This window comes from Balearica regulorum, chromosome 2, assembly GCF_011004875.1.
Source record: "Balearica regulorum gibbericeps isolate bBalReg1 chromosome 2, bBalReg1.pri, whole genome shotgun sequence".
NCBI lineage: Eukaryota > Metazoa > Chordata > Aves > Gruiformes > Gruidae > Balearica > Balearica regulorum.
The window spans coordinates 79634386-79659663 of record NC_046185.1 but is presented as its reverse complement, the minus strand read 5'-3'; the positions used below and the strand labels follow the sequence as shown (position 1 = coordinate 79659663).

At 39.1% G+C, this 25278-nt stretch overlaps 1 protein-coding gene across 15 annotated transcripts in view; it reads left to right on the top strand.

Moving 5' to 3' along the window:
- Positions 1 to 25278, top strand: part of SEMA5A (semaphorin 5A) — a 353459-nt gene that overhangs the window by 77366 nt on the left and 250815 nt on the right. For 8 of the 15 annotated variants that reach the window (XM_075744790.1, XM_075744785.1, XM_075744788.1 and 5 more), the window contains one exon: positions 10237 to 10336. In XM_075744790.1, coding sequence (XP_075600905.1) covers positions 10319 to 10336 — 18 coding nt within the window. In that variant the 5' untranslated portion in view covers positions 10237 to 10318. Of the gene's footprint in view, positions 1 to 8996; positions 9061 to 10236; positions 10337 to 25278 lie in introns of those variants that run through there. The other 7 variants (XM_075744800.1, XM_075744795.1, XM_075744798.1 and 4 more) reach the window with 2 other exon arrangements.

Here is a 25278-nt window from a genome sequence, read left to right as displayed (position 1 = left end):
TGCTGTTTAAAGGAAGGAGAAGTTTGAGTTAGAATTCTGTTTAATCAGAATTTTCACCATTGCTCAGAAATTACTGAGGGAGAGGACCAGTGGGACCTGCTGAATGTGCAAAGTGATGTGCACTTCTGGACTGTGCACTGACTGCATGGTGTCATGATGGCGGAACAAAGACCACAGCTCCAAACCCCAGGGAGGTGGAGGTGTCATGCACGAAAACAGAGAGAAATAGTCTGTGTGTTGTGGCAAGAGGAATTGGACATTTCTGTTAATCTGTTAACAGGTAGTTCAAAAGGGTCTTTGTAGTTAATCAGATTTCTGGATGAGAGAATAAGAATGTTTCCTTAGGACAAGGTTGTAAGGGAGCTGTGAAATATATCCTTGCAGCTTGTTCTCTAAATTATAAAAAACCCCAACCTTCAGATACCTGACAAAACCCTCAAAAGTGAATTGTGTGTAATATATTCTCATCTTTGGGAAAGCAGTGGCTTCACCATGAAATCTTTTTCTTGAGAGAATCAAAATAAGAAAAACAATGAAAAAAATAAAAGAAACCTAAAATGTTCTTAAAATGCAGCTGCATCTGATCTGGAGCTACAAGCAATATTTATATGCACAATTAATGCATGGCATAAGTAAAGCAGAAATTTGAAGTGGTCTGGGAGTTTAAATGTGCTTTCACATTTCCGGATGCTTTCACATTTTTGTTCAGTTTCATCTCATCTGTGATAATGATTGTAAATTAGTACATTTTTCTTCAAAATTATATGTATTTTTTTACCATATTACTTTTATGTTATTCTGTTTAAATCCCATTTTAACATTGTTTTTATCTGGGATAATTTAGTATACCTTGCTGTGTGGTCTAATTTTCCTTTACAATCTCTGTGTATGAATACGTCTTCCAGCACAATGTAATGTGAGAGCCAAATTAATTTGTTTTGAAAAAATTCAGACCTTGGGGTAGAAAATTAGAGAATAAGTTAAGATGTGGGATGAGTAAAAGCACTGGCAAATGCAGCATGGGCACCAAGTGTATGTATTTAGTCAGTGGTAGAGTTTGAAGCTTGTCTCAGAGAAAGAATGATTATCTTGCAGATTTATTTCCAGTGCATGTTTCTCTTTGCTTTGTTGCATTGTTTCAAGTTCTCTTACCTTTGAAGGAGGATGAGAACTTTGGAACGTGGCAGCTTTTCCAGCAGTATTGTTTGTATTTCTGAAAGGAGTACTATGCCTAACATCAGGATTTCCACATCAAGTCTGGTTGTGTCAGTTCTTTCTTTTCCTTTTTTATGCTATTTATTTCCTGCACTTGTTCTAGGAAAATTTTAGGGACTTGCTCTGGCGCAGATGTTTGAAATCAAATGCCTTTTTCTTCTTACATAATTACAAGTGATCAGAAACGGCAGAATCGTACAAGTACTTGCAGACAGGACATGTGTCCTCCCATCTAGTCCTAGTAAGCAAAATGTTCTGTGTCACAATTCAAGTTGTTGAATATTCCTGAAGGCATTTCTAATAGGAGTTTCCAGTTTATTGGGCGGTTTGCTGCAGTTAGTGCTGTATGTGTTTGTGATTCATACTATTAAGTTGTGAATTAACATCTAAATTGTAAGTGTTGCTTGGTGAATTGTCAAAGATAATGAAAACCAATACCAGATACTGAGGTAAACATTGCATTTTAGTAAACACCTCTCAGGAAAGCATGCTCAATGTCTTTGCATACTTTTCTACGTAAATGCTCCCAACTGCTTGTTTGAAAACTCCAGGTCATCCCTAGCACCAACTACCAAAACCTCTTGCTTTCTCTTATGTTTTCACATGAAGTGTGGGTATCTCAAGCAGACTCGAAATGCAGGAGCAAAATGAGATCCTGGTGTTCTTTTTCTGCTGCCTGAGGTGAACACGTATGACATCAGTGTGGTGAATGCAGAATCATGTCCTTTATGCTGTAAGTAGTGATTAAAAAAAAAGTAAAAAAAAAAGTGAATGTAATACACCACTTGAAAGTAAGTATAGATTCTGTGAAGATTGGAGATACTGGAGGAGGGCAAGGAGGGCTGTTAAAGGAAGTTAACTGTGGGCACAGTATCGAGTAATTCTGGGATCTCCTGCCTGCTTTGTCACTTAAGCTGAGTGCACAGCAGGGGATAGTAGATGTTTGCTTTTAATAACAGCTTACGATAAGCTAGGCGTTGTAATGAAATTCTTGACAGGATTCCTACTTGTACATTAAACTGTTCTCCTTCCTTACTTTTGTTAGTACTGAACACAAGAAAAAGATAACCTGTTGAGGAGGAGCTTGGAAATTACTATGTGTGTCTGCCCTGGGATGATGCCCAGGAAAAGTGTTTACCCCTGTATCTTTGCTTTGCCTGAGGCATTTGTGATTGCTTCAGCACTTCAAGCAGCCAAGGAGATGGGAGTGTGCCTGCATGTTGGGTGGCAAAGGGAGGGATAGGCTACTAGAAGCATGCCAAAGCGTTGAATGCTTTCACTACTGATGGGGAAAACATTTGGCCCTGGGTAAGAATATTTCAGACAAGTCTTGGAATATGTCTAGATCACAACCACCATGTTCTTGCTACCTCTATAACCACCTAGAAAAAAAACCCTCACAGCATTTGACTTCATGCTGAAGAGAGAGTGGGGAGAGCTAAGAAGCTTGCTGGGGGAAGGGGGGAGCATCTATCAGTTTGTGATTTACAGTACCAGATGGACTGTGCTGTGTGTTCTGGCTGTGGTGATGGATATGTTAAGTTTTGTCTTTCTCTCATGCATGCTGAGATGGAAGAAGGGAAAGCATCCATCATTGAAGGAGAACAATCTAAGCCAAAAAAAAAAAAAAAAGAAAAAATTGAGGCAGAATGTGAAAGCACTGTAGATTAAGAAACTCTTGTTAATTTTCTCTCTCTTATTCTTATATCATAAATGATTCCAATACATTTGAGCTAGGAACCCAATTTGTCTGAAGCTTGTTGATGTGTTGCACCAAACACCCCCCACACCCTCAGTGGTGTTTAAGAACTCTCCCCATTTGGAAAAGCAGACTGCAGATCTATTTTTTTCCTGATACATTACAATTAAAATTAATAGACTTACCCAGGATTTAATATGGTCTCCTGTCTTTAAATTGTAGTGGATATTATTTCTTTAAATCATTTTGGACCATTTAGGCTAACAAAGTGGATAAGCTAGCTTGTAGAATAAACCGACATGCGTGAAAACTGGCACAGTTGTTAAACACTGTACATTGTAATGGCATTTTGTTGGGGTATTATTACTTCAGCTGCACAATTATGGGAGCCTGCTGCATATTAGGAGACATTTTCCTCATAACCTCGAGCTATATGCACTGAGTTATTTTCCTCTTCAGACTATCATCTTGGATTCTCCCAGAATACATATCATTTATTTTTTTTCTGTAGCAGTGCATGCTGTAGGCAATAGTGAGCGTAATACTTTCTGCATTGTTAGGCAACGAGCATTAGCAGCAGCTGCAATATTCAGGATTAGTCTTTTCATTATTATTTGGCATCTGCAGTACCTATATGAATCTGTTCAGTCCTGTTTCTCCAGAAGGCAGCTGGACTCTCTGACTGAGAGAAAGAAACCATAAAGCTTTCCTGAAATTGTCACTATACTCAGGAGTTCACTCTTAAATGGAACTGCAGTTTTCACAATGCAGTTCACTGAGATACATAAAAACTTGTATTTTATTTAAAGAAACTGGGATATGTTAAAAGACATCTTCACATTTTATAATGATGAGATGGGGACAGAACAAAGTTCTCAAGGCTACACTACAAATCAGTTGCTGAGCCGGAAATACAATCCAGGTCTCATAACCCCAAGCATCGTCCTTGGTTTGCTACCAAGCAGATGTCTCTGAATTAAGTATGCTACAGAAAATATACCAGCTGGTATCCTGCAGTATAGAAAATGTCTTTCCCAATAGTAAATAAAACCCAGGGTTTTCCTGAGGGTTGTGAACTTTTTTTTCTTTAAAAGATGTCTGTCATCTAAGCATCACTTGAATTTTTTACAGTTAGATTGAAAAGCTTCACTGTCTTTTGCAAAAGCTCAGATAAAACACAATATATTATTTTATGGTTACATATCTAAAGATGCCTTTGCTCAGGATTTCTCTTCTATGATACCCATAGTTTTGTTTTTACCTTTCTTAGCTTACTTGTCTTTGGAAAATAAAGCAGCCATATATACTGGTTAATGAAAGAAAGCGAGCAACTGTTTGGTTTCATGGAGACTAAATGCATAGATTACAAGGTATTCTGTTTTGCTTGTTTTTTCTAAATTGGCATAGATATTGAAGAACATACATGGTGATCAATGAGATTTAAGATTTACATGCTAACATCAGTTTTGAGTGCGCAACCTAAATTTGAGCATTGGTTAGATCGGACGTGGAATTACTTGGCAGAATTCCAGAAGAATAATGTTTTATTCCATGGACAGTTGCTCTTATCAAGGTGGGTGGAATGATGTTGAGACGACTTCTTACAGCTGAAAATTGTAGAAGAGGTTGAAGCAATATAGTGTTGCATTTTGCAGAATAAAGGAGATTTCTCAAGAAGATTGTTACATGCTATCCTTCCTGCAATATTAAAAAAACCACTCCACCCCTGCTCCCCCCCCCAAAAAAAAAAAAAAAGCCAACACATCTGTTGAGTTTCATCTTAAGAACACCCAGAAATGCTAGAAACATTGATTTTTATCTAAGTCTTGTAAACATGCACACACACACACGCACAGAAATAAATCTTATGTACATTATGCTACAGTGTTTAATAATTCTCTTCATTGACTTTCATTATGAAGTTGGTTTCTCTGGTCATGAAACTCTCAGCCTCTTGTGTTGTCAGTACTAACACAACTTGGCTGAAAGGTGCTGAAAGGTGTTATTCTTCTCAGTATCCTAGAACTGGAAAAGATTGTCTGGATTCAAATCAAATGAACTTCAGGTTCAGGAAACCATGTAAGAGTTTGGAGATACGCAGACAGCAAATACCAGTGGCAACAGAGCACTTGGAATGTCCTATTGACTTCAGGCAAAGACCAGAAAAGCATAAGGATAAATGGTGTCACGCTCGAGGATAAATATTTTCAGAAGTTTTACTGTCAAACTCAAGGAGGTCAGAGTTGTATCAGAACTGATTTATTTTAAATAAAAATACTCAGCTGTGTAATTTGCAGAAAGTTGGGTAAAGGCTGTGTTTTCCCCACTCTTTCAAGTCTTCATGAAAAACATGACTTCAGTGGGAGCAAGGCCACAATAATTTCTCTTTTATTACTGTTTTTCTTCATCTCTACCATTTCAAACTGGGTAATTCTGTTTGTTCTGTCAGCAGTCTTAATAATATATTCTACTTTAAAAATTACTATTTTGGGAATCATGGTGGTTTCTGGCAAGAACTGAGTGCTGCTCTTGGACTATAAATCTGTGGTGGTTAGTTAAAAGGTTAAATTTACACTAACATGTCTTGTCTTTTTGACCTAGATGGAGTTAAAGCAAGTAAATAGGGCAAGTTCCGTGGCTTTTAATGAACTATTATTACTCAAGTCCCTGCAAAACAACATAAATGTTATGTCATTTTGTTCTATAATTTTCAACCAGAGAACTCTGGCTGACTGACGACTTCACGTATTCTGATCTATGCTTTCCTGTCAGCAATACATTTCCTGTCCTGGCACTCCAGTCTCTACATTTATTCTTATTTTGGCCTAGTGAAGAGTAAAGTGATACTGTAAATAGAGTTAAAGCTGTGGGTAATTCATGAATCTAATTTTCTTTGTCAAGACCTTCTTTTTCAGAAAAACTAGAAAAAAAGGTACCATGGCCGGTAGTATAGCTAGCAATATGCAGAATATGACCAGGGCTCATATTCTTGTGCATTGGCATGTGTAACAGCAAACAGAATGAGTCTGCTTTATAGGACTCTTCTTTTTCTTCTTTTCTCCAAAGATGATCTTCATATGGACTGTGAGTGTCTTGTGTTCTGATTGTTGGATTTACCATGCCTATGAACTAAGCCTGACAAACTCTGGGTAAGTCAGGTCTATCGCTTACGTAATTTGCGTGTGGGAGCATGTGTACGTGTGTGTCGATGTCCGCGTTTCTTCATGACTTGCAGCTTGTGTTCAGCAGGGAAAGAATAATGCTGTAGCTTAAGGGAGTCCTGGTACTGCTCCTGTTTTGTCCAGATGTGATTTCTGAGTTGAACCAGAAGACACATCTGTGAAGACCTGGACGTTTCTCAGCCCTGCATGTGAAGGAGTACAGGACCAGGTCTAGCACTGATGACCTGATCCACAGTGCGTCTGCCCGTTTAGGGTGCGTTTGTGTGGTTCTGTGGTCTCAAACAGTGGTGACTGGGATATGATCAAGGACATTGTTAATTTTTCTTTTTTTCTGCCTATTTACCTAAGAATTCCTACATTTATTTTGTTTCTGTTTTACTTTATATTGTGATTTGAAAGGCATGTAAACAAAACGCAGCTTTGTAAGAAGGGTATTCCTATTTCTTTCATGTTCCTTATACCTAGGTAGAGCTTAATAATTGCCATCTTTCCACATCCGTTCTTTAGTCCAGCAAATAAGCTGCATTTAATGAGATCTCTTTCCTTATGTGAGGACCTCTTTAACATGACAAGAGACAGATAAGCAGTAATGTTAGCTAGCATACATTATAAGGAGAAATGCTGGCTTTTGTAGCAGGAGCACAAGGTTGTATATAGCAGCCGTTCCAACCATTCATTGTTGATTCATCCCTGAAAGTGGGATATATTTGCATAATGGAAGTGGTTTTTGGAGGAAGGGGAGAGAGGATATTTGTATTCTTATTATTATCATTTTCCTTCCTCCCTCTCAATTTTGGTACACTTTCAGTTTTGACATTATTTTCTCTCCTGCTGCCAGATAGCAACAAAAGCAAATAATTTTTTCAATAATATTTTAGGCAGTACATAACGTTTACTTATATGTGCTCAACTCTGCAGAGTTGTGTAGAGGGTGAGAGCACTGAGGTGGGGAAAAACTCCATATCCCTGCTGCTGCTGACACTTTTACTTCAGCCCCATGAACATCAGCAGAAGTCACTTGGAGCAGCTTGCCTAACTCAGGTTGTGATCTCTGTGGAGTAAAAGCCAAAGGTGGCTGGTGGAACAGGCATGTTCTTATCCCTCTCAGCGTCCTTTTTTGCCTTGCAAGGTGAGCAATGGTTGCCATTTGGTATTGTATGAAAATCTTGGGTGCCCGGGCAAGCTTCCAGCCGACTGGGAGAGGCAAGGTTGCTGCTGTGGCACGCTGCCCGGGCAGTGCTCTGCTGTTACAACCGGAGCGGGAAGTCTCAGCATGCAGACAAGCCATGGTGTCTAGACATGCTACGATTATTTCTTTGCTCAATTCAGTGTGTAGCCAAATATCTTTCCAAATATACTAGACAGATGTGAGAGTGGTGCCCGTATCCATATGACAGTGAAGACTGTTAACTGCATGTGCACTGCCCTCCACCCCCCCCACCAGATTTAATCATACGTCTTGCTTGTACCAAGGACTTCAGTGCCATATTCCAACAGCAGTGGGAAGCAGCACTCCAATGTGTTTAAAATCATTAAATCTAGTGAAGATTTCTGGAAAACTTCCACTACTACAAACATATGTATATTTTTATCCATTTGCAGAAGGTTTTTTCCCTGTTCTTTTAAATTAATGTGTTTCTGGGCAAATAAAATGTACCATGGCTGAATTCCCTTCTTGTGTGCCTGTGTTTGTCACTGAGAGAAGGGAGAAACAGCTATTTGGAAAGTAAGTTTGTCTCTTGTTTTGCCTTGCCATTTTCATGAAAGTTCTTGTGTTAGATTGAAACTGGTCATCAGTTTCAGAAGTCATTTTAAAAGGAAAGGGTATGAGACAGAGGCAGGGAGCACAGCTACTGTAGCGTTCTTGCTTTAGCAAATGATGCTAAACCAAAGCAAAAGTAAACTAAAACATGGTTATATAGCCCCAAATAAAAAAAAGAAAAAAAGATGTGGTTTTTGCAGTAAGTCTTCTGATTTTTGTGGCTTAATTTACAATTTCTATAAGATTTATGTGGGCTGTGTAGGTTGAGTTAGCCTAACTTTAGCTAAACTAAATAAATACTTAGGCTAATTTCTGGTGTTGTCCTACCAACAGCATATACTGTATTGTGCCTGATGAGAATGCCACCACAGTCATAGGGTTGCCATATTAAGAGGTATAAGGGAAGCAAGTTATGAATCTGTAGAAATACAACCTTTACAAGTTTGTTTCTCTGGGTATGCCTGTTTTCCGTAAATCAGTAAGGTGGATTCAGATTCTGCTTTCCAGTTTTGTCTGGGTAATTCTTAAGATTAGAATAAAAATAAACTTTCTAAAGCTTTTATTTTGCTAAAATAAAATCTGAGGTGTTTATGTAAAAATATGAATCGTGAAATGAGTGGTGAGAGGACAGTGAGTAGGTTGAAGTACATATAGAAAGCACTAGTAATGTCAGGTTTGTTTAGAAAAATTGAGGTACACAGCCTTCTTTGTAATGTTTCAAAGCATAATAATTCAGCTGCACATTCTGGTGTAGAGAGTGCATACATAAATCCCTAGCACACTGCAAATCAGAGATGGGTTGCTTGTAGTTGTCTGTAGAACTTACTGCATGGTAATAATTATAATTAATTACTTGACAGACTGACTGTCTCAGAGTACTTTGTCATCAGTGTGCATGGGTGGTGGGTAGTTGCACTGAGATGTTCAAGTATTCTCTGATACATAGTAATATAAAAAGCAGAACTCGGTCCTCTTCTGAGATTTAATTTTGTCCTTGCCTTTCTGAAAAGTAGCAGGCAAAGAAAAGGTGATGCAATGTCTTCTCAGCAATATAAGCTTCACTTATGACCTTGGACTATGAAATTTAAAGTGACCTTCTATCCTTTAGCTTCAGTTAATCCCCATGCCGTGGAGAACACTATCTAAATCTGCTCTTGGCAACTTCTACAGCAGAGTTTGATGTTGCTGAATTTTGTGAAGGGGTGTATATATGTGTGCATGTGATATAAATTCTTAATTTAGGAGAAAATATGTAAATGATAAAAATCTGAAGTACTTGGTGGTAGGGAGCAGGGGGGTCATGAGAAATTTTGACGTAGTGAAGATAAATCTGGATCTTTGTTGTCTAACCTGTAGAGTTCTTGCTCATATGATGTTTCCTTGCTATAAAATATTTTTAGGCAGTACTGCTTATGTATTCAGCAGATTTCCTGAGACTCTCATAGGTCAGAAAAGCACTGGATAAAAATCGCAAGCACTTCCAGTCATCTTGTACAGTCACTTTATGTAAGCGAGTAAACAGAGTGGAACAATGACTCCTTTTTGCCTGATGTCTCTGATTAGGTTCAAGGGTGAACTGTTGATTGCTAGTGTATTTGTTCTGTGCTGTAGACATTCTCAATCAAAGAAACAAATGCTGAAATTGGATGGACTATTATTGTTTTTTACTTCTGAAGTGAAGTACCTTTTGGTTGAGGTGTTGAGAGCAGGAAACTGCTATGTGATTCCTGTCTTGCTGTTTCAAGTAAAGATAGCACTTGATTAGCGGTACCTTCTTTGTTTCAATAAAGAAAACAGCAAGATAATTTTTTGAATGTTTATATTGTCCTTGTTCCTACAAAATGGGTTAAATCTTGAAGTGTTCTTAATGATGCATCTCTTTTTCTTGAAAATGTTTTTTCTATTATTTTGAGACATTAGATAGTAACTGCATTTTCCTCTTGAACTTTCTGTTTTATGGAAAGATGAAAGAATGCTAAAGTTTTGCTCACCTGAATTTTGCCGTGGATTTCACTTGGGGCCAGATTTCAGCCCACATTTTAGGCATGTTTAATTTTAGTGGTGATTGGAGCATGAAAGAAGATTTTTACAGTGAGGATTTTTCTCGAATTAATATGTCCCATGGATTTTGGTAATTCTGTGACAAGTACTCCTCTTTTCTGATTCTCATCCCAAGCTGCCCGTTATTTTAAAAAATGAATTTTTTCAGCCTCTTTTCCATTTGGTTCTTGTTCATACTCTGTAGTTCAGTGCCTTACATTTCTAACTTATTGTCATGAAAGACAGATGTTTTATGACTTCTATAAGTGTGTGAGAATTGCTGATGAGCTGTCTCTTCAATACCTATTATTTCTCTTTTATGTTTCCTTATCTCCTAGGAGCCTACAAGGTAGACGCAGGACCCCACTGTGCTAGGCTGTGCACAAACGCTGAACAGAGGCAGTAGATGATTACAGAGGGATGGTGACTAAAAGGTATGTAAGAGACTGTATTTTGTTCAATGGGTAGGTGGTGATGTCATGGAGAGATTATAAGTCTGGAAAAAGATTTCCGAGATGGCTTTGTAGACCATTACAGATATTCTACCTTTCTCTCCTACCTAAGCTAAGGAAATGCAAGAAATGGAAATGGAAGGAATGCAAGAAAAACCTGCAATTCTCCTTTCTTCTTCCCTCACTTAAATTATCCTTAACTTCAAAAAGGGAAACTGTGTAAAAATGGGGATGTTTAAAGAAAAACTGAAAGGGCAACTGTAAGAGTAACATGTTTGTAGGTGGCAGAGACACTATTTCAGGATGTTGTTTTGGAGGCTCCACATAAACGCTTACCATCAGTCTAAAAAAGATTTAGGAAAAGGAAGCCTGTATAGCTAAATGACAAGGCAGAAAAGGCTATTAAAAGCAAGACGACATCTTAAAAAAAGCTGTGGCTGCATTCAAAGAAGGAAATAGGACCAAAAAAATCCCCCTATCAGGCTAAATATAAAATTAATAAGTGCTTTTTTCAACCACCCCAGTAGCAGAAGGCAGTTGAAGAGTCTGTGGGGTCTGCATATAATGACATTATGAAATGAATGATCTGAGATAAAGCCATGGCAGAAAACTAAGTAATTCTTGCGTGTATGTGCTCACCACTGAAAAGCATGGGGTGGTTCCTGTTTTCGAACCCTTCTTATGGGAGACTTATGAGATTGCCTTTCTCAGCTGGAAGCATTTGTAGGAGAGACTGTGGAACAAATTGCATGTTCCCAATTTAACAGGTCCAATTGTAGCTTACCCAAGTTTTTAAGGGACAGAAAAGTGAAAAAGACCAGCTACAGACTGTGGCGTGCAGCCTCTTGCTTTAGTGTCTCAGCAATTGAGAACTTGAAGAAGTCTAATTTGATGGCATGTTTTAGAAAGCTTTCATGTGGAATCAGGGAGCCTAGAAATCAATAGGCTTCTTGTTTAAACTAAGTGAATTAATTACAAAATTAGATTAGCGATTGTTTTAGAAAGGACATTGGATAAATATGAAATAATTGATTTCTGTGAAGGGGACCCTGATGAAGAGGAGATTTAGAAACAGGCTAATAGTAGCCTTCAGCTACTTGAAGGGTGCTTGCAAAGATGACAGAGCCAATGTTCTTAGTAGTAGCAAACTATGTAACAGCGAGTTAACATACACAGACTGCAGATTGAAATGTTCTGATAGGGCATTGTGGGGAAAATCTTTTTCACTAGGAGGGTAGTGCAGCACTGGAAAAAGTTACCTGAGGCAGGGCTGGAGACTTTCAAGTCTTAGTTGGACAGCGCTACAGCTGACCTGATTTACTGTGGCTTTTAGTGGTTGGTCAGACTGGATGGCTCCCAGAGATCCCTTCCAGCCAGCATTTTCGTGATTCAAAGTCAAGTCTTGCTAAACTACTGTGGTCCTTTGAAGGAAGTAACCAGCATGCAGATGAAAAAAATCTTACGATGTATTGTTCTACATAAATTTTTAAAAGACATTTTGTATTCAAAGTCCTCTCAAAAAACTTTAAAAGGAACTAAACAGGCACAGGTTAAGGGGGATGATTGACAGCTGTGTAAATAATTGGTTAAATGGTAAGAAACAAAATAGCAGGAGAAACTGTGTTTGCAATGACTGGTGGATTTCCACAGAGATCTCTGTGAGTGCCCAGGGGGATCTTCATATTCCTAAGTGGCTTGGAATAGAAGTGTGTTGACAAGGTTTGATTCTGAAACTGAGTTATTCAGGGCAAAAGAAGGTAAAAGAGAAGGGGCAGACTGAAAAACTGCAACAGAATCTTATAAAACTATGTGGCTATTAAAATGGTGGATGAAATTCAGGGTCAGTAATGGTAAAATATTTTGAGCTGGCCTGAGATCTTGGGACTAGAAGCAGTAATTTAATGAAAAAGATCAGCTCTATACTTTAGTAGCAGTCAAAAAACAAACTTATATCAGGAGATGCTCTGAAAGGAGAGCGATCAAAATATCATTCGGCCACTCTAAATCTGTGGTGTGTTTGTGTCTTAAATATGGTGTACTGTTCTGGTCTCCTTATCTCAGAACAAGTGGAGTAGAACTGAAAAAGGTTCAGAGGAGGAGAATCAGTATGAAGAAAAGCAGCAGGATGCAGAAGGCATCTGTGGAGCAGCATCCATGCAAAAACAACTAGCGAGATGAGAGTTTCCGGACAAGAAAAGAGAGAGTGGCCAGATGCTAACGCTAGAGATCTATAAAATCGTAAGAGCTGTGAGGTGTGTGGATGGGAAATGAATACTCAGTGCCACCTTATTTTTGTATTAGAAGAGACAGCAGGTGAAACAGGAAGGGAGCAGTTTCAAAGCTAGGAATAGAAGTTTTTCTTTGTATAGTGTGTAAGTCTGAATTCCTTGCCACAGGATGCTTTACATGCTGTATGGATATAAAGAGCTGCTGAACAAAGTTGGAAAAGGAGATAGAGAAAAAGAGGGAGGGGAGAAAAAAAAAGGAAGTGACAAACAAAGGCACTACCTCTAAGTAAGGAAGCTACTGAGCTGCAAATTGCAGAAAACTGTGCAGCAAGTGTTTTGGGGAGAGTGAAAGAAAGTATTTCTATATGACTGCTCTGGTTTTCACTATTCCCTTAAACATCTGCTCTTGGCTGTTCTTAGAGACAGGGTAGTGGGTCAGGCTGGATATTTAGTCTGAGCAAGTTTGGTCATTCCATTTGGGCTAAATATCCAGCCTGGCCCACTGTGGTAGTTCTTACAAACTCTATTTTATAAGTAGTAAGGTTGCAGGGTACAGTCCCAGAAGGCAACTCTGTTGATAAAACTATTTTTAAAAATATTAAGCTGTTTTGTAATTTGAGATCTCACACTGAGCTCAGAGACTTTTCCCTCATTGTAAGATAAATGGTTTTTATCTTATTTTGGCAGTTCATAAATTACAATTAAATTTGTCTTAATATGTTCAAGCTGTGTCATTGAAAGTTCAGTTCTTAGTCCAAAAATCTCACTTTTTTTTCTTAATGCATTCTCTGTACAGTCTATACTGCCTGTCAGAGAGTGAGGAATTACCAAAACACCTTTTCTCAGTACGTAAGTCCTAGTGACACCCATTTTGGTGTAGAGACAGTAGACTTAGAGGAGAGAGATAAGCAAGATTAAATGGCAAAGCCTTGAGAGAGTACAAAGAGAATGAGAAAAGAGATACTTTTGTGTTTGGAACTAGCTTGAGAGGTAGAATGTTTGTATATTATGATGATCAAGTGACAGGGTTGCATAATGATAGCAGTTGAAATGGCCAAAACAGATAAGGTTACTGGAAGAGAGAGGGTCATGGGAGAAGTTTAGTGGAAAATAGGTAAATTTAACTAAAGGAACTGAATGGGAAAAGCTAAGTAAGGATGAGAAACTGCTGAAGAAAGTTCTTGAGAATTAACAGGATTTTAGGAGCTTCGAGAGGACCAAATACTGGCAATGAAAGAAACAGTGTCTTTGGTTTTCGATCAGTGGCTTATGGACTGGAGATGGATGGATGGATCCATGCAAGTATTGAAGAGTATTTAAATTTCCTGTCTCAGTATCTATACTTCTGGGAAGTTTTCCAAGGGAACTTGAAATCAAAAAAACACGGGAGGGGATAAAAATGTTTAGTCATTAGATTAGAGAGGGTAGTTGCTCTTGGTAAAAATGAATTTTGTTAAAACAATAGCAAAAACGAGACTAAAGCAGCTGAAATGGAGACTCAAAGGATTTCTAAGTAACATGGCAAAGACAAAGATGACATGAATATTTCAAATAGTGATGTACAGAGTCCTGAGGAAAGAGTATTTTTCTTGCAGGAAGAGGGGATACAAGGGTGTGGTTTTAGATAAATGGAAGGGCATTGCAGAACAAGAGATGCTAAAAGGGAAAAAGGAAGAGGAATATGACATAGGTCATTACCAATTAAAAGTATTGCTTAGGTCAGCCATTTCCCTGCTGTCCTAATTCTTTGAGTTTGTCCATCTGTGAAGGAGAGTCCTTCCTCATGGCCCTTCTAACTCTTGTAGTGTCTTCCTTGTGGCACTATGTGTTTGGTGGTGGGAGGTTTCCCTTTGTGCCAGGCTTGGGGAATTTTAACAAATGGAGCATAACAATGAAAGGTTCATTATTAGTAGTAGTCATTGTTTGCTAAAAGGAGCCTGCATTGCTTCAAAGCAGCAATACCAATTTCAGAGTGAAGTGAAGGAGCTTCATTCTCTTTCAGATCTTTGTGTCTGGTATGTAACATAACTGTGGACCACTGAGCTGCAAACAGCTTTGTACTGAAGTGATGAATTGTGCTGTACTTGACTCTGCATATGGGGTGAAGGAGGATCAGAGAGGGATGGATGAGGTCATTGTGTCTAATGTTTCTTGCTACAGAGAATGAGACTCTTCCCATTAAAGCCTGTTGTTAAATCTCTGAGATTAATGGCATCTAGAAGCAGGGTTTTAACACCTGGTGTGAAACTAAATGGTCTTTGATTTATAATTTTAATCTCTCCTTTTTACTTCTTTTTCTGGCTTAAAAATCTAGTTAGGAATAAGGTTCAACTTCCCCCCACTGGCACAACTGCCCTCTCCCAGGTCACACTTCTTGCAGTAGAGATGCTGCCTCTAAGTGTTCCAGATATCTCTCAATTGCCTGAAGTCTCATGCTTTCTCTTGTCTTAATCATTGAAAATGTTAAAATAATTTGTAGAAAAAGGCACTGTTTTGAGACTCAAAAATTTTTCACTCAGCTTCAGGTTGCATCTTTATAAAATATGGTGGAATCCAGTGCTGGAAAACATGCAAGACTGTCAGGTCTCGAAATTGAAATCCCTGTTTATCCGTGGACTAGGGAGCACAACCTGGCTGGAGTAAACTCTGTATCTTGGCAGTACGACTCATGATTAACTTGCTGAGATGACTTTTGCTTCAGTTATTTATTATTTACAGAGCACTGAAGGTTTGCAAAGACTTTGCATAGTCAGAGCATTGTGTTTCGATTTGTGTTTTCAATATCTTTCTATATGATGTGATTATTACAGTATAAATACAGGTTTGTGCCTTTAAAAAACAAAGAACTATGAACTCTGCACTGGATTTCCCATGTAAAAGAGATGTGTTTGTAGTTATATTATTAGTTGTAGAAATTGATAGGGCTATAGTGATTGAACTAATCATGAAAAAACATGATCTTTTATATTAAAAAGATTAACAATTTAAAAACCAGAATACATCATGGTGACTTTAGCCATACAGATTTTCTGTTAGATCACTCTGCGACCGTCCCATCAATATCATGGTGAAGTGGTATGTAAACAGAGGGGAGAGTTGGCTAGGTATGAAAGGAGGGAGGGAACCTGTTGCTGTATCAAACTATGCTTTTGGGTGCCTCCTCAGTAGTATGCAAGTCCTATCCTCTCAGAGGCGAGCATGCTGAAGTAGAGCATAGCAAGCACACCACGCTAGAAAGTTTGTTGTTACTCTTTGATAAGTGGAGTATCGTTCACATTTTGAATGTCTTCTTGAGTTATGCGTTTCCTAATGCTGCCATAAATTGCCAGTTTTTTACTTGGCCAGATGCATATGATATCAGCATGTTTCTTGGTTTGTTTGATTTTTTTTTTTTCATCCAGTCTCTTTTTGCCCCTTTCTAGGTCAAATTCTGTATTTCATTATTACACAAGGCTCTCAGTGGAAAAGCCTTGCATCCTCAGCATTTTCTTTCTGGGCTTTTTATTTTGAATTCCAACAATTCCATTCCATAGACCTTTCTCATACTTATGATACTTTTGTCTCGTTGCATCACTGCTGTGTAAACTGACACTTTTCTGCTCTGACTTAATAATTTTTCAACACCACACCTACAGCCAAAGGGCAGGTTTTAGTTGGACTTCTATTTGTAAGACATTTTATTGTACTTGTGTTTTTCCTTGTGTCATTGACAGAGGCCATTTACAAGGGTTTCATGGTTTGGTTTTTTAGGGTTTTTTATGGCCATTTTCCTTGGTATTCCTTCTAGAGCTTTATGCTTGGACTGTTGTTCTGGAAGTAGATTTAACAACATGTTTTTCTGTAGTAATATGCATCAAAGCAGAGAGTTGGTAAATAAAAGAGAAGGAATTTAACTACGAAGGGATTACAGAAGAGCAGAAGGGGCAGAGATTGTAGGAAATAACGTACTCAGTACCGCTGACAGACTGAGAAAAGAAATAAACAACAAATACAGGAAAGGAACAGTAGTGTTTTAGCATTTTCTTTGTGTTTTAAATGAATACCCTCTCCTGCTGATCAGAGGGTTTTGGTTGTCCCAGAGAAGAGAGGCACTGAGGTCTACAGTGACTGGAAAGCTGCGGGCAGATGTGTCAATACACCTTGATTTGCCTTCCCTTACTCTGAACTCCACCCTTCCTTAGGGCATAGTGGAGGGCACCGTTCATGAACTGGTCACCTGTCTTGGGACACATCAAGAAGGAATGGGCTATTCTACAACTGTTTGCACAATCTTGAATACAACTTCCTAGCTTTCTTATTTACTTATGTGTAGTACTCTGCCATATAACCCACATGAAAAGGAGATGAGAAACCTGTACAAGTCTCAGTGCAAGCCTCAGTTGCCAGTGTGAAGACGCTTTTAAAGGATCTCATGAAGGAGCACTTCAGGATCTGTTGTCTTTTAAAATTGAACTGGCCTCTTTGCTTCTCTTAGAAATGTTGCTGGAGTGGTAGGAAGGGCAGGGCCACTCATAGTCATGCAGAGACCTTTCTTCCTTTGTCTTTAACCCACCCTTCTCCTCAGACATCAGTGCATCTAGTGTAGTATGCCAAATGTTTGTAACCCTAAGCAAATCGGCAAAGGGCTTGGTCTGACTTGCCATGAGTGCGTTGTTTGGCAGGTCTGCAGTTCAGAGTGAACTAAGGGAGTGGACTCATAAATGTGCCATCCTCCGTGCTGCTGAAGAGTGAGTGGGATCTTGGGATACCTTATACTAAATTACGTTGCTGGTGCATGTTCATAGCCTCAGTTACCCAGCACCTAGCTCAGGACTCAGATGGCTCAGCAGAAGCAGGTTGTTGTGTTGCCTCTCTGCAGGGTATTGAGGGAAGGGGAGAAGCAAGGTGGGCTCTGGTCGAGGTAGCGTGGAAAGGGCAAGATCTGTGTGTGGCAGGAGATGCAGTGTGATCTAATGAGCACAGCTTCTCTCAGGCTTTACTCTTCCTATGTACAGCAGCTGTGGTGGTCTTAATGCAGCTGGGGGCTAGTTTCAATTTGGGACAGGGGATGAATTAAGGGAGAAAATGGTGCCAATCATGAGTGCATGGATTTGGGTGTTGAGGCATGCTATTGTTAGCTGATATTAGACTAAGCTTCAATACAACTGACTTCTAGGAAGATCTAGACTGCTTGGGAGCTAAGGTCTTTGCTCAGCGTGTGGTGGTGAAACAGGGACATAGACTTGGCATGGGAGAACATGAAGGGGTGGGGCACCAAAGTGAAGTAGAGGGTATACTGGCCTACCTGGGGGAATGCCTTTGCTTATTGCTGTGGGCTGTTGTCTAAGCAGGCATGTGGTCCTCCCAGCAAAGTGTATGACATTCAACTGCGACATGTCAGTGTGTTGGTGTTGTGGTTATTTGTTCATCCCAGGAGAGGAATTCCTGCCTGTGCATTTGTGTTTTTGAGGAAAGCATACCTCATGCTACGAAGATGTACAGAAAGTTGTTCATAAAGGGTTGCAGACCATACTATATGGCTTTTAAGTATAGATCTTGGTGGTCTCAGGCAACACTAGCTAAGGATGTTCTGACTGCAGGTCATGCAGCCTTGCCTGATGGTGTGCTGGAGAGCTGGTGCAGTGAGAAGGAACTTTTTCCATAGGCTGTTGCTATGACACCAGTGAGTGTACTGCGTGGCATAAAATGTAGGGATGGTTGGGAAATTTTCCTTTAAGCACCCATGGGTGTACTAGAAAATTTGGATGCAAGCAAAACAGCCTAAGACAGCTGAAACAGCACCTTTATTTTTAGAAAAATCTAAGGGAAGATGTAATCATCCTACATGTTTCTATTTATGAGCTCAAGGTGACTTTGACACGTTTGGTCTCTGAATCGTAGATTCCTCAAAAGGAGGAGCCTAAGATATGTTTGAATGTATGCAATCTGTGCGTACATACTGCATGCTTATAAGATTCCAAAGTGATAAATGAAAAATGATGGCTACAAAGCTACAGAAGTCTGAAGTGATTTTGGATATGATGGAGATATCAGTGACACTTCATGTAATTTAGTTTTTGACTGATGGAAACTGTCAGCCACTGAGAAGCCATTGGGAAAGATGTCACCAAACAAATTGGATTTTCACAACATTGTTAGTTTGTGAAATAACCTTACGGAATGGATTTTTTCCTGAAAGCTCTTAAATGGAAATCATTAAAAAGAGCATCATCATTAACAATTAGATAAAACGTGGAAATGTAAGTAAGTTAAAATAACTTTTTAAGAAGATATTTCAGACTTGCAAAAACCAGAGTATATTAATTTTTTTTTTTGAGACACAAATACACAGAGCAGCACAATGTATGCTCTGAAGGAAACCCACAAGAGGCTTCTGTGTATCGAAACAAATATGTCGAGAGCCATTCCTCATTTAACCTTAGGTTATTTGACATCTCCTTATTCGCTGTTTGACAGCTTCATTGGGTACATTCCACCAGATAGTATATGATTTCTGTTGTGTCAAGTTTTAAACAAACTTAAAAATAGAACTTAAATTCTTAATGATATTGGAGGAAGAAAATACAACTATGATTTATTCTCTTTAGAAAGATTTTTTCTTTTCTTTTTTTTTCTGTCATGCCATATCTTAGAATCTAGCAAAAAATAAGCAAGTTGGTATTATTGGGAAGTTCAGGCATGTGCAGGGATGTTCATCATATGTGTGAAACCTTTGTATGTGAATACATGGGCTTTTAAATATCTGCATTGTATTCATTTTGAATTTTGTTGGTTTTGAAGCCTCTGATAGATTCAATATTTTAGCTGTAGAACGGTCTTTTAAAATTTTTGCACCTTCCATTATTTTTAATTTTACCTAGTTCATTTTAGGAGAGGACTTATTAACTTGATCTTTCACTGAAGTTGTAAAATATCTGTATCTGGATTCAGGATTTAGTGAAAAAGTATCAAAAGGTAGATGAACTTTCAGAAAGATCTAACAGAAGCCATGATTTTCCCTTCAGACTTCTTATTCTAGGATTCTGATAGATTTGTCAGGGTTTCCTGTGTTTCTGATGGACATCTTCAAAAGGCAATATGGTTAGCAACACAGTTGAATATTCCTAATTATAAAGAAGCATGTTTGTATGGTGTCTCTGGTATGATTATCTGGATATTAATACAACTGAATGTGTCACAGAAAGGAATTGTGTGATTCTTCTGTTGCAGTTCTCAATTGAATCATAGAATGGTTTGGGTTGGAAAGGATGTTAAAGATCATGTAGTCCAACCCCCCTACCATGGGCAGGGACACCCTCCACTAGACCAGGTTGCCCTAAGCCTCATCCAGCCTGGCCTTGAACACTTCCAGGGATGGGGGCATTTACAACTTCTCTGGAGAACCTGGAAATTTCTTCCTGAGATCTCATTTAAATCTGTTCTCTTTCAGTTTAAAGCCATTGCCCTTGTCCTATCACTCCATGCCCTTGTAAATAGTCCCTCTCCAGCTTTCTTGTAGGCCCCCTTCAGGTACTGAAAGGCCGCAATAAGGTCTGCCTGGAGCCTTCTCTTCTCCAGGCTGAACAACCCCAACTCTCTCAGCCTGTCCTCATAGGAGAGGTGCTCCAGCCCTCTGATAATCTCCATGGTCTTCCTCTAGACTTGCTCCAACAGCTTGATGTCTCTCCTGTACTGGGACCCCCAGAGCTGGACGCAGTACTCCAGGTGGGGTCTCACAAGAGCAGAGTAGAGGGGCAGAATCCCCTCCCATGACCTACTGGCCACGTTTCTTTTGATGCAGCCCAGGACGTGGTTGGCCTTCTTGGCTGCAAGCGCACACTGCCAGCTCGTGTTGAGCTTTTCATAATCATGGGGGGTTAATCGTGGAGTTAGAAGAACCATTAAACAGTGCTTTCATTTGTGCATTAAATGTTTGTAAGTATATGGGAAAACTTCTAAGAAAAATCTGAGTTGTCATCTTAGCAGTGATAATGTTAAAGACCAAGGAAAGTGAGCTAGTAGCTGGCTTACCCTAGGCATTTTGTATAAGCAGTGCAGAGACGTATGGTTCAGTCCACCTAAGCATTCTCTGTAGTATACTCTCTCCACTGCTTATCCAAGAACTGAAGGAGGAATCCAGAAGCTTGGTGAGATGATTGTGTGTTTTGGGTGCTTATTCTAACAGAAACACTACGTATAAATAAATAGGTGAGAAGCAGAAATGTTCCATAATGGTGATGTAGGATGGGAACTCTGAGCTGCCTCACCTCTCCCTTTCCTTCATATCAGTCTGCTAAACCTTGTGGTCCCTTAAGCTGTTGCTGTAAAGAGAGACTATGTCTGTTATTGATGGGAAGAAACAAATCAAAAGCTGATCATTGGCTAGCAGTTGAGAGGAGGTCTGAAATGCATTTTCAAATGGGGGCCCGGGGGTCAGTGGATTTGGCATAGAAAAGTGTATTCTCCTCCACTATATTTCGATTGTCAATGCTGTGACCACCATGCAGTTGCTGAAATACGTTAAATAACCACTGCCCTTTCAAGCTGAACCAAATAACTGCAGGACTGAACCCACCATGAGAAGGATAAATTTGCCTGTACTATTTAACTGAAGCAGGCTGTCACAGTAGTCATTTCATGACATTTTGGAGCTCATCCAGCAGTTCTTTTAAGTAGTAACTACTTAAATATAATCTTTATTTTGGAAGTTTGCCTAGTATTAATGTGCAGAATATCTACTAATAGTTTTGTTTTAGCAGTACAATTGTGTCCTTTAGATTGGTGATTCACATTTAGAAATGTATTATATTAAGTCCTTATGAAAGCTAAATCCCAAGTACTATCAAGTGCTTTTGTATTGTGACATACAAAATGGTAGAGAACTGTTTTCTGTGGAATATACATTTTTTTTTTTTTTTAAACCTAGCTATTTGAATTTTCTGTATTACTTTCTTCCTTCTGGTTTCTCTTGCATCCATGTACAAATTTTGGCATGATTTCCTGTAAAATTTACAAATATAAAAAAGTACGTCCAGATGGCTACAGCGATAATCTGTGATGTGATGATCTTCTCTCTTAATTATTCAACATATACGACTCCAATCTCTGTGTTGCATCTTCCCAACTTATATAGAATGCAACAGCAAAACTTGCATTACTTTCATATTACCTCTTGTTTACCTGCTTCCATTAACTTTGCATTCGTGCACATCTACTTTTTATACACCTTCAAGATTTTACACAATTTTTTCATCCAACTCTAGCGTTCATAATCATCTTCATTCTCCCCTCAACTGGTAAAACTTTCCTCTTCACAGCTAATTTTTTTCCTAAGGTTATCTCAGTGTCTCAGTGCATTGTCTTCTGCTGCTCTGTTGCCTGGATCTCCTTCCAGTCCTGAACTACTGTCTTTTGTTCAATGAAGTCATGTTTTTAAACCTGCTTTTTTTTTTTTTTTAAATATATAGTTCCCAGTATAAGACAGTTTATAATAATGTGAAGGGAAAAGAAAAAGATCATAGAATCATAGAATGGTTTGGGTTGGAAGGGACCTCAAAGACCATCTTGTTCCAACGCCCCTGCCACGGGCAGGGACCCCCTCCACTAGACCAGGTTGCCCAAAGCCCCATCCAACCTGGCCTTGAACACTTCCAGGGATGGGGCAGCCACAGCTTCTCTGGGCAACCTGTTCCAGTGCCTCACCACCCTCACAGTGAAGAATTTCTTCCCAATATCTAATCTAAGTCTACCCTCTTTCGGTTTAAACCCATCACCCCTTGTCCTGTCACTACACTCCCTGACAAACAGTCCCTCTCCATCCTTCCTGTAGGCCCCTTCAGGTACTGGTAAGCTGAAATTAGATCTCCCCAGGGCCTTCTCTTCTCCAGGATGAACAACCCCAACTCTCTCAGCCTGTCTTCATAGGAGAGGTGCTCCAGCCCTCCAATCATCTCCATGGCCCTCCTCTGGACTTGCTCCAACAGGTCCCTGTCTTTCTTGTATTGAGAACACCAGAGCTGGACGCAGTACTCCAGGTGGGGTCTTGTGAGAGTGGAGTAGAGGGGCAGAATCACCTCCCTCGACCTGCTGGTCATGCTTCTTTTGATGCAGCCCAGGACATGGTTGACAAAGCATTCTAAGCTAGAGCATCTCCTCCTTCTCCCATCCTGCATCATACCAGAATTTGAATAGAGATCATAGTGGAAGGCAAAACACATGACCAACTTTCAACGCATGAGCTTTTGTAATTTAAGAGTATCTTTTATATATAGTGACGTTTCAGTATGTTGTTAATGCAAATTCATAGTCACAGCTTTACTTGTAGTTATGACTCTGGTCCTGCATTTCCGGTTCCCAGTGGCGAAATTTCAAAATTCACTTTTTCTGTGAGCCCCTTATTATACAGGGAGCACAGATACTTTTTTAGCAGATTACAAAAAGTAGATTAACAGTAAAGCTATTGAAGAAGAGAGTTTAAAGGCTATTCAAGAAATGTCATCATTGCAGTAGTTTCTACTAGACCAAAATATTTTTTTTTAATATGTAATTACTTATGTGAAATCAACATAATTATGTAGCTTAAAACACAGGAAAAAACAATGCCATAAACTGGGACTGCATTTGCTAGCAAATATGATGAAAATATGTGTTAAAAATATTTTAATTGTCTGGTCATTGTTTTTCTTATTAATCCTTGTTCAATGAGGAGGACTATCATGCTTTTATTATACTCAGGTTTAATGGGTAAATAAGATTTTTCACAAATAACTTTCATTTACCAAGGAACAGAAATATGTAGTATAGCATCTTCATTCAGGGGCAACATTACTAGGTCTCCGAAAGCACATTTTGCTTTAAAAATTGTTGTCTGCAGCTTTATGTTTTATAAATTATTTATAATAATTTTTATTATAAATAAATATAAAATAAATATTTTATTTTTATAAAATATTTATTTTATAATAAAATTATATTTTATTTCTCAAGAGCGTGCCAGGGTTATTTGGAAAGCATATTTGTAAGGGCCACTGACATCATTGCTGGATAAATTTGAAGAAACTTCTGAAATGTAATTTGTCATGGTTTGTGACAGTTTGTAAGGGAGTCCAGTTAATGACTACATGATTCTGTTGAAATTTGAGGTATTTGCTGACTCAGCTATAACCAGGAGACAGATATCTTTCTAAACTGTTGGGCCTCCTACTAGATGGGTGAGGGAATATTAAAGAAAAAATGCCGTGGACTGGCTATTCTGGATGTGGTTTGTCTTTGTGGTTGCAACTCATGTACTGTATTTACATGTGCTTTGTAAAAAGCTGTGCAAAGGATTTTCCTTGTCTTACAGTCTGATACTTTGTTCACTTTTCACAAGGCTTTATGAATAACTTGTAAATACAGACTTGTATGTACTGTATGGCAACAGAAGTTAATAAAATACACCCTACAAATGTTGTGCAGTGCAGAGCTCAGATCTTTGCAGAACATGGGACCAAAGGCTGTGCTTGGTCAGAGGTTCATCCAGCCCAGCATCTGGTCTCTGTCAGGAGCAAACAGCACATGTCTCAGGAAGAGAAAAAGACCCTAGCAAGCAGCTAGTGGGACTTTTCCTGAATATTGTTGCAATATCAGGCTTGGGAAGTTTCCTAGTTTCACACTGCAATACGGGAGTGTCTAGGTATTTCATAACCATCAGTGGATCCTTTTTCTGAGGATCTGCTCAATCCTATTTTGAAGCTGTGCCATTTTTTACAATCCTATGGTAAGGACTGTCTACTGAACTGCTATTACAACACCTGAAAGTATTGTGCAGCTCAATGAGTTTGTAAGAGTTATTTATTTATTTATTTTTACTATGGAACAGCTTGTATTGTATGCCATGTTAATGGTGTTGACCATCTTTTGAGCCCTAAGAAAACGTATTTGGTTTGCCATTAATATTACTAACTGAAAAAGGAGCAGACAAGTGTGCTGTAGAGAGAAAGGAGAAGATGAAATGCAGGGATGTGTCTTTCAATTGCTACAGTTCTTCCTTCCATTTCTTTTTTCTGCACTAGCCGACACTTCTGCCATCTCCTGTCTGTCTCTCTCACCTCATGCCTGCCCTTTGGCTACTAAGCTATCTCTAATTTTCGTTCCAACTTTCTCCACTTTTTAGATCTTTTATTTGCAAACAGTCACTACTATTTTGTTTTTCCATTACGGTTATTTTGTAAAGAAAAAAACTGGGTTGGATTTATAGTCAGCCTGCAGAGGAGAATATCTCCTCGTGCTGCCTCAGACTAACTTCTGAGGGCCACACAGCGGATCACAGTTCAGTGGATGTCCCACTTCATGGGAAGAAAACGAGAGGTGGGGATTTGGGGCTTGGCTTGGGAGTATACCAAAAAGGCTGAGGAGCTAAGGGATAGCTAACAGAAAAAGGAATTTGGAAAAGAAGAGCTGAGAAATTGCTGGAACTTGGGTGTAGGCTGCGCTTGATGTCACTACCTTTATTCTTACCTCTAAACTGCTTGTGGTGCTCTTCTGTGGACCTGCTGGGTTGGCTGGTGTTTGCTCAAGGGGGCTGTGGTCCACTGGTCCTATGCCTCACTGGTGAGGCAAACATGCCCATGGTGTGATAAATGAGATCTGAGGCACTATTGCGAACTTCTTGCTTCACTCTGACTACTGTTCTTGAAGCAGTGCGGCCTTTGTGGAAATCACAAGAGTTGCAGCTCTCTGA